General features: G+C 36.4%; 1 protein-coding gene across 11 annotated transcripts; it reads right to left on the reverse strand.

The window, feature by feature from the left end:
- Positions 1 to 637: 637 nt before the first annotated feature.
- On the reverse strand, positions 638 to 16,737 carry LOC122279235 (phosphatidate cytidylyltransferase 1-like). Of its 11 annotated transcripts, XM_043089690.1 has the most exons (13): positions 16,559 to 16,733; positions 14,544 to 14,681; positions 14,083 to 14,336; positions 13,826 to 13,977; positions 13,416 to 13,557; positions 12,129 to 12,285; positions 10,530 to 10,667; positions 3,696 to 3,743; positions 3,509 to 3,595; positions 2,422 to 2,550; positions 2,266 to 2,322; positions 1,062 to 1,145; positions 638 to 969 (listed from the first exon to the last, which is right to left on the reverse strand). In XM_043089690.1, the coding sequence occupies exons 2-13, from the start codon at positions 14,610 to 14,612 to the stop codon at positions 886 to 888; spliced, it is 1,401 nt and encodes a 466-aa protein (XP_042945624.1). In that variant the 5' UTR covers positions 14,613 to 14,681; positions 16,559 to 16,733; the 3' UTR covers positions 638 to 885. The 11 variants fall into 11 exon arrangements, 3 of the variants coding, with proteins under 3 accessions (XP_042945624.1, XP_042945625.1, XP_042945626.1); XM_043089691.1 differs by lacking the exon at positions 10,530 to 10,667 and having other exon boundaries at positions 16,559 to 16,732; XR_006229528.1 differs by lacking the exons at positions 638 to 969; positions 1,062 to 1,145; positions 2,266 to 2,322; positions 2,422 to 2,550 and adding exons at positions 4,186 to 6,804; positions 7,047 to 8,755 and having other exon boundaries at positions 3,558 to 3,595; positions 16,559 to 16,737.
- Positions 16,738 to 16,909: the final 172 nt, after the last annotated feature.

Here is a 16,909-nt window from a genome sequence, read left to right on the forward strand (position 1 = left end):
CACCTTAAAGATTGCAAATAATATAAATAAAAAACTTACTTGAACTAGAAGTTCAGTAACTTCAAAATCATCAAATCCTTAGAATGAACTTTTCTTCCATTTTCTCATTCCTTATCTTTTCTTTCACATCTTAAAGTAGAGGACTACTAGTTTCAAAATCATCAGAACTTTCGTACTGATAACGTGTTATGAAACTAAAAGAAAAATGATATTCCAAGAGAGAGAGAATATTGCAAGAGAAAGAGTTGTTATTCAAATGCAAAACTTGATGATATACAAGTAAATGATACCCATATATATAAGAATACAAAGGAATAGGTATAGCTCAATGGTCTTAATTAATGGCTAAAAATTAGTCTTCATTAATGGTTTCAATAATCTTACTTAATGGCTAAAGATGATCTTCATTGATGGCTTCAATAGCCTTAATTAATGGTTATGTATGATCATACAATAAGTTTATAACAAAAACAAGTAATATTAAAATTAAAATTTTTGAAAATTTTGTCATGTTGGATATGTGAAAGCTTTGTAAATATGACCTTGGAGGACTATTACTCATATAGAGCTGACTCAAGTTCCCTTTTCCCCCCGATGGGAGGATATTTAGGTACAGATTAGAGTGTCCAATAATTTGGAGAGAGAGAGAGAGGGAGAGTTCATTGATATTAAATAGCTAAATATACTATACAAAGCGTGCTAACTGAAGAATTACTCAAGATGATTAGTATTTCAATGGGGGTTTGAGGGGTTACAACGCCCACACCACGTGCAAACATCATCTTGTTTTCCTTTTCGTCGTGGGCCGCCATGCATAAACCATGCTGGGCGAGAAATAGGATTTTTCAAACGATACAGGGTTTCTACATGTCTAAGAGTCTAAGACTATCCAGCCAGCCTCTCCTGCAAGATCTCCCCAAGCTTTATGTACAGAGCTTGCTGCTCCTCGAAAGTAAGGCTCACCAATATCTAAAAAGTAGTCACGCACGCCATCAGCTAATGCATTCATACAACATAAATGGATACGCACATTTTTATATTCAAGCATTTGAAGACATTACCTGGTTCAAGATCATCTCAACTGATAAGCCTTGTTGCATGACAAATGACTGATGGTAGATGTAAGCAAATACAGCAATCACCATCTACATTTGAAGACAAATTTTAGTCATGGAAAAATGCATTATGGCCATATTTTATTTAACTGATCAATCAACAAATAATTAGGCTTCAAAGTATACAGGGCATGGCGAATTCTTTTCTAACATGATAAAAACAAAGGGAAAAACCCAATGAAAAAGATAGAATCCCTGCAAATTCTAGACTGAATACAAGGAATGGCTTTGTAATCGCCAGCTTTAAGTAGCATCAACGAAGTGAATTTGAAGCAACAATAGAGATCTTAGAAATGAAAGAGACAGAATGCACCTAGTTGGGAAGCCACGACTCTTCACACCAAGTATACAGATTAGTAATAAAGCTGAACTTCCAGCACACGAAGCAGGCTCGCATAACTTTTAGTAGTCATGGTTAAACTTCTAAATTTTGGCCATTTATCTTTGTTTCTTAAAGCAAGTGATCGATGTCTCCTGATTTTCCAAGTCTTATTGAAGAAATGCAACTGAAATAAAAATCCAATTTCAAATCCATTAAAGGCATGGAGATGAATCTTAAGCAATAGCGCCTCAGTATGTTTGTCACTAGTGTCAGCACTAGGTTATCAATATGCTCTATTCCTGGCTTCAGAAGTATCGTGGGTATCTTGCCTTTCCATTCATTCTTACAGCATTTTTATATATAGTTTTATGTTCTTTTTTCTTTTTCTTTTTCCTGGAGTAAGAAGTAGATGGTGAAAGGGTCGAAGAAATTATGGGATACAGAGAGGGACATCCACAAGACCAAACCCCCCCTCTGTGCCTCTTCTCCAAAATGAGTATGAAGGAGCCTTCCTCTTTTATGGAGTTTTATGTTCACTTTCGTAAAGTCATCTACTTCTCTCAGTCTTTGATAAAAGTTTCCAAGTGTAAAACATAATATAATAATATATATCTACAAACATCAACAAAACAGGCAAGATACCGTAATTTCCTGCCAAAAATGAATATACAGCTAATCACACATGGAAGCTTATCTGAAGCGTAAAGTTATATATAACTGATAAAAAAGGAGTAAAGTTATATAAACCACGGAATCACAGAGAGAGAGAGAGAGAGAGAGAGAGAGATTCATAGGTATCTGCTAGATTCAAACTTCATCAAAGCTTACCTGGCAGTCCATTCTATCTGTAATTCCACCATGTCCAGGAATACTATCACCAAAATCCTGTGGCGAAAAAGGAAAATATAGCATCCTGTGTGAAAAATCTTCAAAGCTTATCATCTATGATTGAATCACTTAAATTTAGAAAACATTAAGATCAACCTTGATTTTGAAAGCTCTTTTGAAACCACTAGCGAAGAAGCCTCCAAAAGGTGCTATTATAGATGCAAACAAGCCAAGACATAGAGCATGCCATTGAACTGGCAAAATCGAGACCTTTTTCCAAGGAAACTGTATAAGAGAGAAACAACTCATGATGCATGTGAATCTGAGTTACATAATTTTTTACTCAAGATCTACATTTCACTTCCTACAATAGGAGTTCAATAATTAGCAGCTTTTTACAACTTAAGTTACCATAGTTGCAAATAGCTCAAAAGGTGGACAAGAGCCACGTTTTCAACTGTTAATAGTTGGACAAAGATAGCTGATTCACCACGTGAGAGTTGGAATTATAATACATGTAAAAGTAAATATTATGAGAAACTTCAGCACAAACAAACTAAAAGCAGAAGAAAGACAAGTATTAACTTGGGAAACTTACATGTTTATATGTGAAAGCACATATTTCTACTCCTACGAGGCATAATTGATATTTTCAGCCCTAGTTAAAAACCAAGTCCAACACATCCACACTGGGCATGGGAAGAATGTATAGGTCAGGTATGCGTTACAATATCCAGGTTGACAGTAAAAAGTGTTTGTTCAAGGAAACGTTCATCAGATGAACAAAGGATGTTGGTTCTTGGGGAAGCTCCAAGGGGACATTAATGAAGTAAAAGCATTTCAAAAGAATATCCAAGAGGGAAATTCTGAGATGAAATTGCAGGAAAATATGCAGGGGAACAACCTTGAGTAGATGAACAGCTAGCAGTGGTTGAGTCCTATGATAGCAAAACCAAATTTAACAAGTATTTACATGCAGAATGGCTTGTCAAAGTCAAATATTCTGAACAGTGTAATTATCCATATTGAATTCTGGAATGGTTACTTCGTGAAATCAACTAGATGTTTTCTTATTCCCATACATTTTGGATGTGAAAGCGCACACGCTATACATACTATATGAGTAGGACAACGAAATAGTACGAGAAGATTTAGACCAATATATGGTTTACTTACTAGGTAAGTAAGATACATGCTACTAGTTTATATAAAAGCATCTTCAATTGAGTGCCACTTTACTCACCCACTGAGGAACCCATCCTAGTAAAGAGAAATGCTCAGGCTTAAACAAAGGACCAGGATCACAGTGAAGCCAACCAGTTGATAAATCCTGCATGTCATCAATTCGAGAATAAGGATAAAGTTTTTTCAGAACCAATCTATTGTGTTTCTTCAAACATTAACGACTTACGTTCCATAAAAAGAATTACCTTCCTCGGACATGTTAGCCACGGAAAACGACCCATGACCTTTGCAAGCTGCAAGGGCAAGTGAACATATCCATGTTAAGTGAACATATCCATGTTTATAGGGATTCATAGAAATTAACTTTACTTCTTTTTGATAGGTAAACAAAACTTTATTACTCAAAGAATAGGCCTAGCCCAGTATATACAAGAAACAAAAATTAACATTACTACCAGAAATCTGCCCGCAATTACTTTCATGGTAAATAAAAATGAATTCTACGAACATGGTCAGATAGGCTTAAGCATGTAAAAGGAAAAATTTGATGGCCAAATGCTTTATAAAGTGGATGCGGTGGAACTCCAATGTGAAGCACTGAAAACACATTTTAGCCTTGCTAGGAGAATGAAAAGCTTTCAGATGCATATTTTAGGGAGAGGCTCTCCATAAATTTGAATCTGTCATTGAGCAATCGAGGATATCAGATTTCATTGGAAGGTGGTAGAGGCTCACCATAGGTTTGACCAAAGATCATAACCACCACCACCAGAGTGCTGGATCAAAATCTTCAAAGTCAGGAACATTGAACTCCAAGGTATAGTATGAAATTACAAAATAAGAAGATGATATTTGTAATTGCCACTGTAAGAATTCAGGCCATACTTTGATAAATAGTTTTTTTTTTTTTTTGATCAGTAATCAAGAAATTTTATTCATAATAATAGGCAAAGCTCACGTACATAGGGAGTATACATGAGAAGTACCTAACTAGAGTTTACTACTTCAATAAATATAGGTTCGCTGAAAGTGGAGGTTCAGTATTGAATAGATGAAAAGCTATGAGGAAGCTTATAAGCACCATAAAGGGGATTGCATTATGCTGAAAGAACTAGTGGGGACTCATAGCTATAAAAAGCCATGAAGTCATGTCTTGGAACTGAATCAAAACTTTGGTCTTACATCGGAATATGGGTTGACATGCAACTGAGATTAATCCTGAGAAGTTTTGCTTGTGAATTTTACTTTGCTTATGGGTTTTACACCCTCCAATAAGAAGTCAATGCGTCAGCATCTCTTGGGTTTCTAAACAAGATTGTGATTTTCTTGTTATTAATTTTATTAATTATTAATTTAACATGTTTCTTGCTTCCGCCGGTCTCTCTCCCCAAACTCATCAAAATTCACAAGTGCACTATGAGTCTTCTAAATTTCACTAGGTATAGATCTTTCCTCATTTCTAGCATTTATCTTCTCTCTATTTTACAGGTCTCAATCCCTTTACTGGTGCTCCCAACACTTTTTTCAATGTTTATTTTTTCTTCACTTGGTTCCTGAGAAAATAACAAGCAGCAAATATTATTTTATTTATGGATTTTCTCGAGCAAACAGAAACTCTTCATCGTCTGGTTGTTTGCTTTGTTAATGTAGAAAGGTGAGAAAGTTCGACTCCATAGCATCTGGAATGCTCTGGAAAAATATAAACCACACCATTCCTGACTTGGTAAACTGAGGTAAGTTTCATAATAGAGAACACATTGAAAAAAAATGATGATTTTCTTACCCTTTTCACAGGTTTCTAGTCAAAAGCAATTTACACCTTTCTATTATCTGACACCGCATAGATTCATGTAATTTTTCTTAAAATGTCTATTAATATTTATTACCTAGAACTGTACCATTAGGTCATACATTTTCTTAGCTTTTCTCGGGTTTCTCGGCAGAAAAATAGGGAACTTGGGAATGTCATCAGTGTTTTGTATGGTGTGGCGAGCAACCTGATGAAGGAAAAACCTGAGATGGTGGAGTCACAGGAGATGCAGAGGGTCAAGTTTACGTCGGAGAGTTGACAAAGAGCATGATACCAGTGTGTAATAGGAGATCACAATCATGGCATGTAGCTACTAGCAAAAGTGGCAACTGGACTGGGACGGCGAGATGAATAGGTTGGAGTGAGGCAACAATTGAACAATCTCAGTTAGTCAAGATGTAATCAAACTAATAAACAATGTCAAACCAAACCATTTTTCCCTTCCATACTTATAAAAAAAAATGTCAAACCATTTCCAAAACATTATTAGTGGTAAGTAATACTATTGCACAAAATGCTAGTTGTAGATGTGATTTGATGAAATAGTACTCTGTTATTTTATTCACAGTTTACACACAAGTGTATATATATACCCTAAATACAAGAGACCCATATACCCTTATACAAACACATTATAGACAATATATTCTAACACTCCCCCTCAAGCTAGGGCATATACATCATATAAACCCAACTTGAAACAAATAGGTTTTAATCGACTCCAACACAAGGATTTAGTAAACACATCTGCGAGTTGATCTGCGGACTTCACAAAAGGTGTAGCAATGTCACTACTTAGTATCTTATCTCGAATGAAGTGACAATCAATCTCTATATGTTTAGTCCTCTCATGAAACACAGGGTTAGAGGCAATATGCAGTGCAACTTGATTATCACAAAATAGCTGGAGAGGGGATAGGAGTTGGAAACCCAATCTCTTGAAGAAAGTGTTGTAACCATGTCAACTCACTAGTAGTATGTGCCACTGCCCTGTATTCAGCTTCCGCACTAGAACGATCTACTACTGTTTGTTTCTTACTCTTCCATGTAACCAAGTTACCTCCTACAAAGGTACAATATCCCGTAGTAGATCTTCTATCTGAAGGAGATCCTGCCCAATCAGCATCTGAAAATGCTTCAACTCTAAGATGTTCATTTGGTTGATATAGTATTCCAAGACCAGGTGCTCGCTTGAGATAACGAAGAATATGAGTTACATCATCCCAATGTGAGATCCTAGGTGTTTGTAAAAATTGACTCAGTACACTCACTGCATAAGAGATGTCTGGTCTAGTGATGGTAAGATAGTTCAATTTCCCAACAAGTATTTGATACATACCTGGATCTCTAAACAACTCCCCTTCTTCTTTCAAGAATTTACGATTGGGATCCATAGGGGTGTCAATAGGTCGTGCACCCAACATGCCGGTTTCTTCTAAAAGATCACATACATATTTCCTCTGAAATAGGTTGATGCCCTCTTTAGATCTACTGACTTCAATTCCAAGGAAATATCTAAGCTTGCCCAAGTCTTTCGTCTGAAACTGATCATGTAAAAATTGCTTTAGTCTAATAATTCCAGCAGAGTCACTTCCAATAATTACAATATCATCCACGTATACAACTAACAAAATGTGACCTACATCACTATGCAAGTGAAATACCGAGTGATCTGTTTGGCATTTGTGAAGACTAAATGTCAATACAGCATTAGAGAACCTTCCAAACCATGCTCGAGGAGATTGTTTAAAACCGTATAATGCCTTTTTTAATCTGCATACAGTACCTCGATACTCCCCCTGAGCAACAAACCCAGGTGGTTGCTCCATATAAACTTCCTCATGCAAGTCGCCATGGAGGAATGCATTTTTTACATCCAGCTGAAATAAGGGTCAGTCTCAATTAGCAGCAAGAGAGATTAGCACTCGAACAGAAGAGATTTTGGCAACTGGAGAGAATGTCTCTTCGTAGTCAATGCCATAGGTTTGAGTGTAGCCCTTTGCAACCAAGCGGGCTTTCAGACGTTCTACAGAACCATTATGATGAAATTTAATAGTGTATACCCATTTACAGCCAACAAGTTGTTTACTAGGTGGTAGTGGAACAAGATCCCATGTGACATTATGATGAAGAGCATCCATTTCATTTTCCGTAGCTGTCCTCCATCCCGAATCAGATAATGCATCCTGAAGGGTCTTAGGAATAGAGAGTTTTGAAACTTGAGATATAAAACATGAGAATAAAGGGGATAAGGCATGATATGAAACAAATTGACTAATAGGATGCTGAGTAACACAAGAACGATTACCTTTGCAAAGAGCAATAGGTAGAGAGTCCGAAATACTGGACAACTCAAAATCTGAAGATGGAGGCACGACTGGTTGGGGCATGGGAGCTGGCGGCCGCAAGCGACGTGAGTAAACCTGTAAAGGAACTGGGGAAGGTTGGGTAAGGTTGGGTGATTGTGAGGGAGATAATGTAAGAGTAAGTAGTGGTAGAGGATTACACTCAACACTCGAAGATGTATTTGAAAAATAGGGTATGGACTCAAAGAAGGTAACATCAGCACTCGTGAAATAGCGTCTAAGAGCAGGACTATAGCAGCGATATCCTGTCTGAGTCCGGGAATAACCAACAAAGAGACTTGGTAGAACGGGGGTCAAGTTTATCAAAGCCTGGACCAAGGTTATGAACAAAGCAAACACATCCAAAGATTTTTGGCAGAAGAGAAAAATGTGAAGATGATGGAAACAAGACGGAGAAGGGAGATGAACCATTAAGAACTGATGAAGGCATACGATTAATAAGATGACAAGCAGTAAGAACACCATCACTCCAAAACCGTTTAGGAACATGCATATGTAGCAATAGTGCTCGGGTTACATCTAACAAATGCCGGTTTTTGCGTTCAGCCACCCCATTCTGTTGGGGTGTATATGAACATGATGTTTGATGAACAATTCCTTTGTCACTTAGGTAAGTAGCAAAGGCACTAGATAGATATTCTCTAGCATTATCAGAACACAAAATTTGAACCTTTTTGTTAAATTGAGTTTTAATTTGTTTCCAGAACACTTGAAATATGGAAAGAAGTTCAGATCTGGCCTTCATCAAAAACAACCATGTCACACAAGAGTAGTCATCAACAAATGTAACAAAATATTGAAACTTGTTTAATTCAATGTTGATTGGTTCCCATATATCAGAGTGAACCAATTCAAAAGGACTCGATGCTCGTTTATCAATACGAGAAACAAAAGACACACGATGGTGTTTATTAAGTTGACACGCTTCACAAGAAAAGGGAGACACACTTCCCAAGTTCCTAATTTGACACTTCAAAAGAGAAAGTGAGGGATGACCCAGGCGACAGTGCCATTCAAAAGCAGATGATGAGGGGGTTGTAAGGGCTCGAGTGGGTGACTGTTGAACATCAAGGTAATACAGACCACCAGCTTCATGCCCCGTACCAATCTTGTTCCCCGTCTTGAGATCCTGAAAAACACATGAAGAGGGATAAAAAGTCACTGAACATTGTAGATTTTGAGTAATCTTACTAATAGACAACAAACTAAAAGGAAAACTCAGAGCATGTAGGACAGAAGACAAGGATATGGAGTCAGTGAGTTTAGTGGATCCAATGCCTGTAACTTTAGCAAGAGAACCATTAGCAAGAGTGACACTTTTTACAGATGGTACAATATTTAACTTAGACAGGGCAGAAGACAAACCGGTCAAATGTTCATTAGCTCCTGAATCAATGATCCATGGACCTTCAGTGGATGAGACAAGACATGCGGATGCTATACCTGAGTGGGTAAGAGTAGTTGTGGAAGATGAAACCCCTGTGTGACCCAAAAACCGCTCATACTCATCCTTTGATATACTAATCATATCTGAAGATCGATTGGAGCTCGTTGACTGTGGATCATCTTGGAAAGTGGCTTGATTAGCAGACCCAGATGGTCTACCATGTAGATCCCAACAATAGTCCACTGAGTAGTTAGTGCGACCACAATGGGTGCACTTATGAAATTCACGACCTTGAGTGCGATTATCTCTTCCCCCATGTGCGCCCCCACGTGCACCTCTACCACTCCGACCTCCATGCCCAGCAGGAGTAACATAGGAAACAGTTAAAGCAGATCTCTCATTACTCTAATCAGAAGACAATATAGCTCGCTGAAGTCGGGAGAATACATCAGGAAATGAGGGAAGCTGTGGACTTGCCAAAATTTGAGAACGCACTGACTCATACTCCGGTTTTAAGCCAACAAGAAAGTGAACAATATTAAAATCTTCTCGTTGTTTTAGCATACTTGGAACATCAGAAGTGACGGGTTGATACATTTTGAGTTCTTCACATATGCCCATTACTTGAGAATAATATTCTTCCAGGCCCAAAGCATTCTGTTCCAACACGAAAAATTGTTTACACAACTCATAAATACGAGTTATGTTTCCAGCACCTGAATACATCCGTTTGAGATGCCCCCACACCTCTTGAGCAGTGTCAAAATGTATTAAACTTGAGCAAATACTAGGTTCAATACTAGTCAACATCAGAGATAATATTTGAGCATCTTCCTGCTCCCATTGAGCAAATGTAGAACTAGTCGAAACAGGAATTGGATCAATCAGATGAGTACGACGAAGACCCTTGCCTTTCAAAAACATTTCAACGGATTTTGACCACAACATGTAATTCTTTCCATTTAACTTTACCGAAGTCATAGGCATACCGATATTTGGTGCAAGTGACATTGACTCAAATTTAGTTTCCATGAAAAAGATACCAAGATATCACAACAATACACTTAGAAACAAAGATTTCACACAAAAAACATGAAATATGGACGAAAAACTTGAAAATATAATCTGGAAAAGTAGAAATCCAGATTAAAAACCCAAATCTCGGGCCTATATCGGGTGAAACAAGTCTGAACCGGTCAAAAAAGTGTTGTACCGGTTCGAAACCAGACTGTATTGGCCGATATATGGCCGATATGGACCTGTCTCGGTCTCAGGTCCGGGTCGGTCTCGGTATCGGGTCTGTTTCGGCCGATATGGACCTGTCTCGGTCTCGGGCCCGGGTCGGTCTCAGATCGGGTCCAGGTCTGGCTCGTTTGGATCTGTCTCGGATAAGCCTATCCTAACCCAGGATAGGTTTAAGTTATCCGTGTTACCAAACGGGTTTTATTCCAACCTGGAATAAAACCTTATACAGGTTCAGGGTTATGCCTACTCCAAAACTGGAATACGAGTTTACCTGCAACCAAACAGTACTAGATCGGCGACGGTGACCCCTTCCGGCAGCTGAAGACGACGGCAACAAGGCTCGGTACCCACAGATTTCGCCGGCGAGTTCACCCCTCGTGTCCAGTACCGGAGATGACGCCGGAAAGCACTTCAAACCACCACAAGCTGCCGACGGAAACACGGAAACACGCCAGGGAACACGGTGAGCTCACAAACTACACCCAAAAAATACTCTCAACCCATACAGAACTCAGATTCGTGAGAATCGTGCTCTGATACCATGTAGACGTGATTTGATGAAATAGTACTCTGTTATTTTATTCACAGTTTACACACAAGTGTATATATATACCCTAAATACAAGAGACCCATATACCCTTATACAAACACATTATAGACAATATATTCTAACACTAGTCATCAACTTGATAACTTTCATAGTTGTAGTAACGCATGATATCATTCGACTCAACACTAATCGGATCAAATTCAATGAATATCTTGTCTATTTATACAATATTGGAAATATAAATATGGGAATTTTCGGATGCAGTATCGCCATTAAGGCTTAGTTTGGATACAAAAAGGGTTTCATCTCATCTCATTTTATCATTACAACTTTCTCAAATTCTCACAAAAAATATAATAAACAATTCAACTTTTTCAAATCTCAAAATAATAATAATATTAAAAAATAATATTCTAACAATATTTTATTCAACTTTCATCTAAAACTATCTCATCTCATCTTATCTCATCTCAGTATCCACACTACACCTAAGTTGCACTCAGCGTCCAGTATTATGATTAACTAAGGCCTCGTTTAGATACATAGTTCAGATGAGAAGAGACGAGATATTTTGAATAGTAAAATTTTTGTATTAAGATGAGATGAGATAGTTTTTAATTTTTGAGATTTGAAAAAGATGTGGGTCCCACTATTTAAATTTTCAGCCCAAGTTTGCACTGTTCATACTGTTCCTATACTGTTCATGCACTGTTCACTATGCCCCACTTGGTTAACCAAAATCAAAAATCTCATCTCATCTCAACTCATTATTAAAATTTTTTCAAACCCCCATACAAAATATAATAAATAATTTAATTTTTTCATATCCTAATACAAAATTAATATTAAAAAATTATATTATAACAGTATTTTATTCATTACTATTCAAAACATCTCATCTCAACTGTGTAACCAAATGGGGTCTTAACTGTTCAGTACTGTTCATTACTGTTTGTTTAAGTTGATATTTTAAAAATTTAGATATGAAATATAATATGTTTGGATAGGAAAAACTGTAGTATGGTACAAATCATCAGTACTCAGTACTGTAGGAAAAAATCCCATCTGTACTCAATATCCAAACTGGGCCTAAAGGACAAGATCAATGCAATCGATATCACAAGGACTGAGGCATGGCACCATACTTACTCAAATGGTGCCATGCCTCAAAGTTGATATGCCACTGGAAAATTAGGCTTGTGAGGAAAACGTTTCCCCAAAGTTGCTAGGGCAATGCTTCCTCAAAGTTCCTCAGCAAGCAATAAACATAATAAAACATAGATGCATTTACCATGAACAAGGAAAAGAACCTGTGCTTACCACAAATGCAGAGATGATAGTTGTAACAGATGCTCCGATGAATCCCTCCCAAGTTTTCTTTGGAGATAACTTGATTAAAGGGGTTCTTCCAAAAAAGAAGCCGAAGACATAAGCAGCAATGTCATTGATGGCTATAAGAGTTGCTGGAAGAAGAAACCTGCATAAATGGCCACGTGTCCAAATATAAAACACCAGAATTTAAAAACTAGATTATCAGCCATGGGAACCAAGATAAAAAGCATAGAAGTCTAAACATAATCTTAATGCAGTTAGTTGTAGGGTGCACAAACGAAAGAATGTAACTGACACTCCTTGAATGCATCTCATCAACCCAACCTCAGAAAAACAACAAGCTTTATAGGAAGTGAACTAATAAGGGAAACATACATTACTTCCAAGGAAGCAAATAAATATATAAAACAAATAAAACATCACGCCCAAATTTCCGAAAGAGCAAGTAAAGAATTGAGAATCTCTACGCACACTGTCAAGGACGAACAATATATCTAGAAAAGGCTTCAAAGTACAGGCTTCCATCTGGTTCAATCTCATATCAACTGACAGAATTGAAAATGGGAACCTTTTTAACCATTCCTTCTGTCTCAGAAAAGAGAAAAACCTTCCCTTTTGAATTGTCTCTAGACCTTTGAAACTTAGAGAAAGTTCATGCTTCTTCAATTTGCTATATTATCCTTACCATTTTCAGAAGTTCAACAAGATTCTTATCAAAAGTTGTGCCACCTCTAATAAAAGATGAAAGACTTTTTAAAAATATCATATACTTTTACCTTTTTATTAGTTATCTTACAATTTCATACCACCTTTCAGTGGCTTAATAGGCTTCTCTATTGGCCTGTTAGTATCCACTTGCCGGAGAGTAAGCCAATTTAGACAAGCACCTATAACGCAACAAGCAGTTAGGAATCTCAAGAGATCTAAGAAGCAGAGGACCCATTAGTCCTGATGGACAACTTCTAAATGATTTTGTCATTCAAATTTTAAAAAATAAATAAATAAATAAACTAACTAATATCACATATCAAACTTCATAGTACGTGCCAACTCTTTTTTTTTTTTTTTTTTACGGTGTACTGGGTGCCAACTATGTAGATGGTAAATTCTAATAGGCAAGTATCAGAAAAGAGGTGAAAAAAGGCCCAAAAGGAGTCTACCAAAGGAAGTTAATAAAAGTAAACCAACGGGACAAATGGTCTGTGAGTTAGAATTCAAAGTTTGTTGACAAGATCCAAAATCAGCTATATGTTTTTCTTATGAAAGTTGAATTACCAGATAATTCCTTCAAAAATATTGGCAACGGTGAAGGAAGACTGCGCAAACACGACAATTAGAATCATGTGCGTCCATGCATACTGGCCAAACATATACTTGTACATCTTCTTCTTTAATGTAAGAATGAACCACATAAAACCTGAGCTCCATTACACAAAAAATGTTGTTATCAGAAATATTGTTAATAGTGGCCATAAAACAACAATATTAATGATGATCATGATCATGATAATAACAACAACAACAATACTAACAATAAAAATAATAATAAGAACAACAACAACAATATGAAATACAATTTACGAATATAAACGGTAATCACATTTCAAATATTAGACAGGTATAAAAGAGGTCTTTTGATACTATGGCCATTATGTCAAAGAACAAGAACAACGTGTATAACCAACCTGCAATGTACAAGAAATAACAGATAGCCATGTGATACTTGAAAAGGCTGTTCACAAATCGATCTAAAAATCTATCTGCCGTTATAGTATTGACCAGCCGTTGACTGAAAAGGCGACCATATACAAATAACATTGCAGTGAAGAAAAAGTGCCTGAACACAAAAATTGGAAATGAATAAATACATATAAGATGGAATAAATAAAATCTAGGAAGAATAATTTCCGTTGACATTGTGACAATCAAATCCCATTCTTACCAGTTTAATAGCCTAAATCCTGGGAGATGTTTATCTTCATGAGCTTTCCTGAGTAGATTGAACAACTCTCTAGCCATAAAAATTTGGATAACCACCACCATAGCCATAATATAAAGATGCCCCATGTAGATAATAAATATGAAGCCCCCAATCATCCAAAGAGATGAATATGCACGGATCCACATTGACCTGTATTTATTATGATCATCAACAAGTAAATGGCCTCCATTTGCTTTGCTATCCTCTGGAATAACCTGACAGCCAAAGAAGAAAAACCAATCAAATTATATACTGAGCAGCTTACCATTAACAAAGTCAATATATGTTGAACTCCAGACTCCTTAACTTCAATACAAACTTATTTAGATTCAGTTTCAAAATAGATGGTTGCCAAAAGGGATGAAATTGATATTGAACCAGAAAATTAAATCTTAGGTAAATTGCATATTCAATATGCAAACCTCATTTGAGCGTCTACGATGTCGAATACGAGGAGTTGACGGGGTACTGGTACTATTATCCTTTTGCATGGCTCTTCAAACAATTCTTTACTCGAAGGAAAAAACAACAGAAATATGGATGATGCAGAAAATAGCCCCCTGAAACATCAAATGCAGAAGACAAGAGTTATAGACCAATTAGCAAATAATAGCACATAGGAGAAAGGGGGCAATATTAAAAAATAAAAATAAAATCGGAAATTATTACAGAGGAAACTGATAAAGTGGACTTAAAAAACTACAGGAATTAATTATCAAACCAGACTTAGGATCAGAGGCCATGTCTATTCTATGAACCAGTTCGTAAAGCAATTTTTTAGTGCAAACACCACATCAGCTTTAATGAAAATTATGCCCCTCAAATAATGTCAAACTTCACATGGAAAAACACAAAATATTGATAAGTCTGAATGAATGAGGGAATCAGGGTAACCACCTAAACATTGCACAAATACACCAATATGAAGGAATAACTGCAGCATTCTCAAGAGCCCTAACAAACAAAAGCGAACAAGGACATGTAGCATACAAATAACAGATCATTGCTCATACAATAGTAGACTTTGAGAATAGCAATGCACAATAATACAATTAAAAGAAAATTATATTTTCTATTCCACCATATAAAGGTCCAAAACATGTCTATCTTAAGCAACAATTTTGTATTTACTTAAACATGCATCATTGTAATTTCTATTTCCCACATCCAAAACCTTAAAACCAAGAGTTTTGCTATATACAAGCAAAGTCGCGTACTAATCTGCATACCAATACTGATTCCTTCATACTTAAATTTTAAATTAGCACTATTTTCAATAAAATCTATTTTTTGTCAAATCACAATAGATTGGTGCACATATTAGTGCATAATTGTTCTTGTAACTAGATTTTTTCTAAAATCAAATCCTAGCCAAGTTATTGGTTTCAATTGACCATGAACTAACCATATTCATAGACATTCTCCAATGGTCTCTTCAAAAGGGGCCACCTCATTCTTAAAAGAGGGAATGTATACATCCCATGCTGAATAGAAAAGTTAATTTCTCACTAGATTATTGATAAACATGTTAGCATATACTCCTTTATTGTTTTTGTTTTTTATTTTTGTTTTCAAATTTTGTTTTGCTTTGCCTGAGCTAAAAAGGTTAGAGGGGAACTCCTTGTCTAGGCATTACCAGTACTCAACATTTGGACACCCAACAGGAGGTTCCACGTGATGCACACGGACTGCAGGCACTATCTTATGTAGGCGAGACGTAACATGACCTCAAACCTATCCAAGTCATGGTGATAATAACAAAATTAAGAAGGAAAAAAAAAAAAAAGAAGCTTTGAGCTCGAATGAATGCAGAAAATTATACTCCCGGTGTACTTAAGCTATGCCTTTATTATCCATAAAATTTTACTCTTATAAAAAAAAAAAAAAAAATTCTCGAAGACCTTGACCAGCGCGCCGATGAGACACGAGCCATGAACTCGTAGGGAGTAAGCGTGTCACTAAAACATGACCTCCAATTCATAAAATCACGTTGAATTAAACATTATCCCTAGTCCAACACATCCGGTGTGGGACTAGCACGGTAGCACTGGCACAAGACCACATATGTTTGGCTTCAGACAAAAACTGCAACCATTCCCACTTTCACGATAAAAAAATATTTAAGAAATTGAAAAGCCAAAGAAACTTAAATCAAACAAATACTCGCACGCTGAGAAAAACAAAAAAACAAAACAAATACTCACACAAAGACTAAAACCCCCCAAACAAATCTGAAAAGAAAAAAGCTCCGAATTATTACGGAAGAAGCATCTCAGCGGAATCAAAATGCTGGAAATCAAATTGGCTCCCTACGCCAAATCTGAACCACAGAAGACCTTGTTTAAAGCGAAAATTTGAACCTGAAATCGATACGAAACCAGCATAGACGCACGTGCATTTATATATCAGAGAGAGAGAGAAAGAGAGAGACTGAAACCTGTAGAGTCGCAAAAATGAAAGGAAGAGGGAGCGAATACGAATAATGGAGGAAGCAAGGCAAACGAAGGTCCCTTTAGCTCGATCACTATCTTGTGGAATGCGTAAAAATGCAGTAATTGAAATGGAAGCCAGTTTTTGGTTCGATGCGGTTTCCCTAAACAATGGATCCTTACTATATTCTATTCGATATATATATATATTTTTTAAAATCATTACTAATCTTATTAATAATCTTTGTTTTATAGTAGGATTGTGCTTCTAGTAAAGAATATAAAAATAAATTTATAAATTAATATAGATATCAATTTATAAATTTATTTTTATGTAATTTTTTTTAATTAAAATATAT

The sequence above is a fragment of the Carya illinoinensis genome, chromosome 10 (genome assembly GCF_018687715.1).
Source record: "Carya illinoinensis cultivar Pawnee chromosome 10, C.illinoinensisPawnee_v1, whole genome shotgun sequence".
Taxonomy (NCBI): Eukaryota; Viridiplantae; Streptophyta; class Magnoliopsida; order Fagales; family Juglandaceae; genus Carya; species Carya illinoinensis.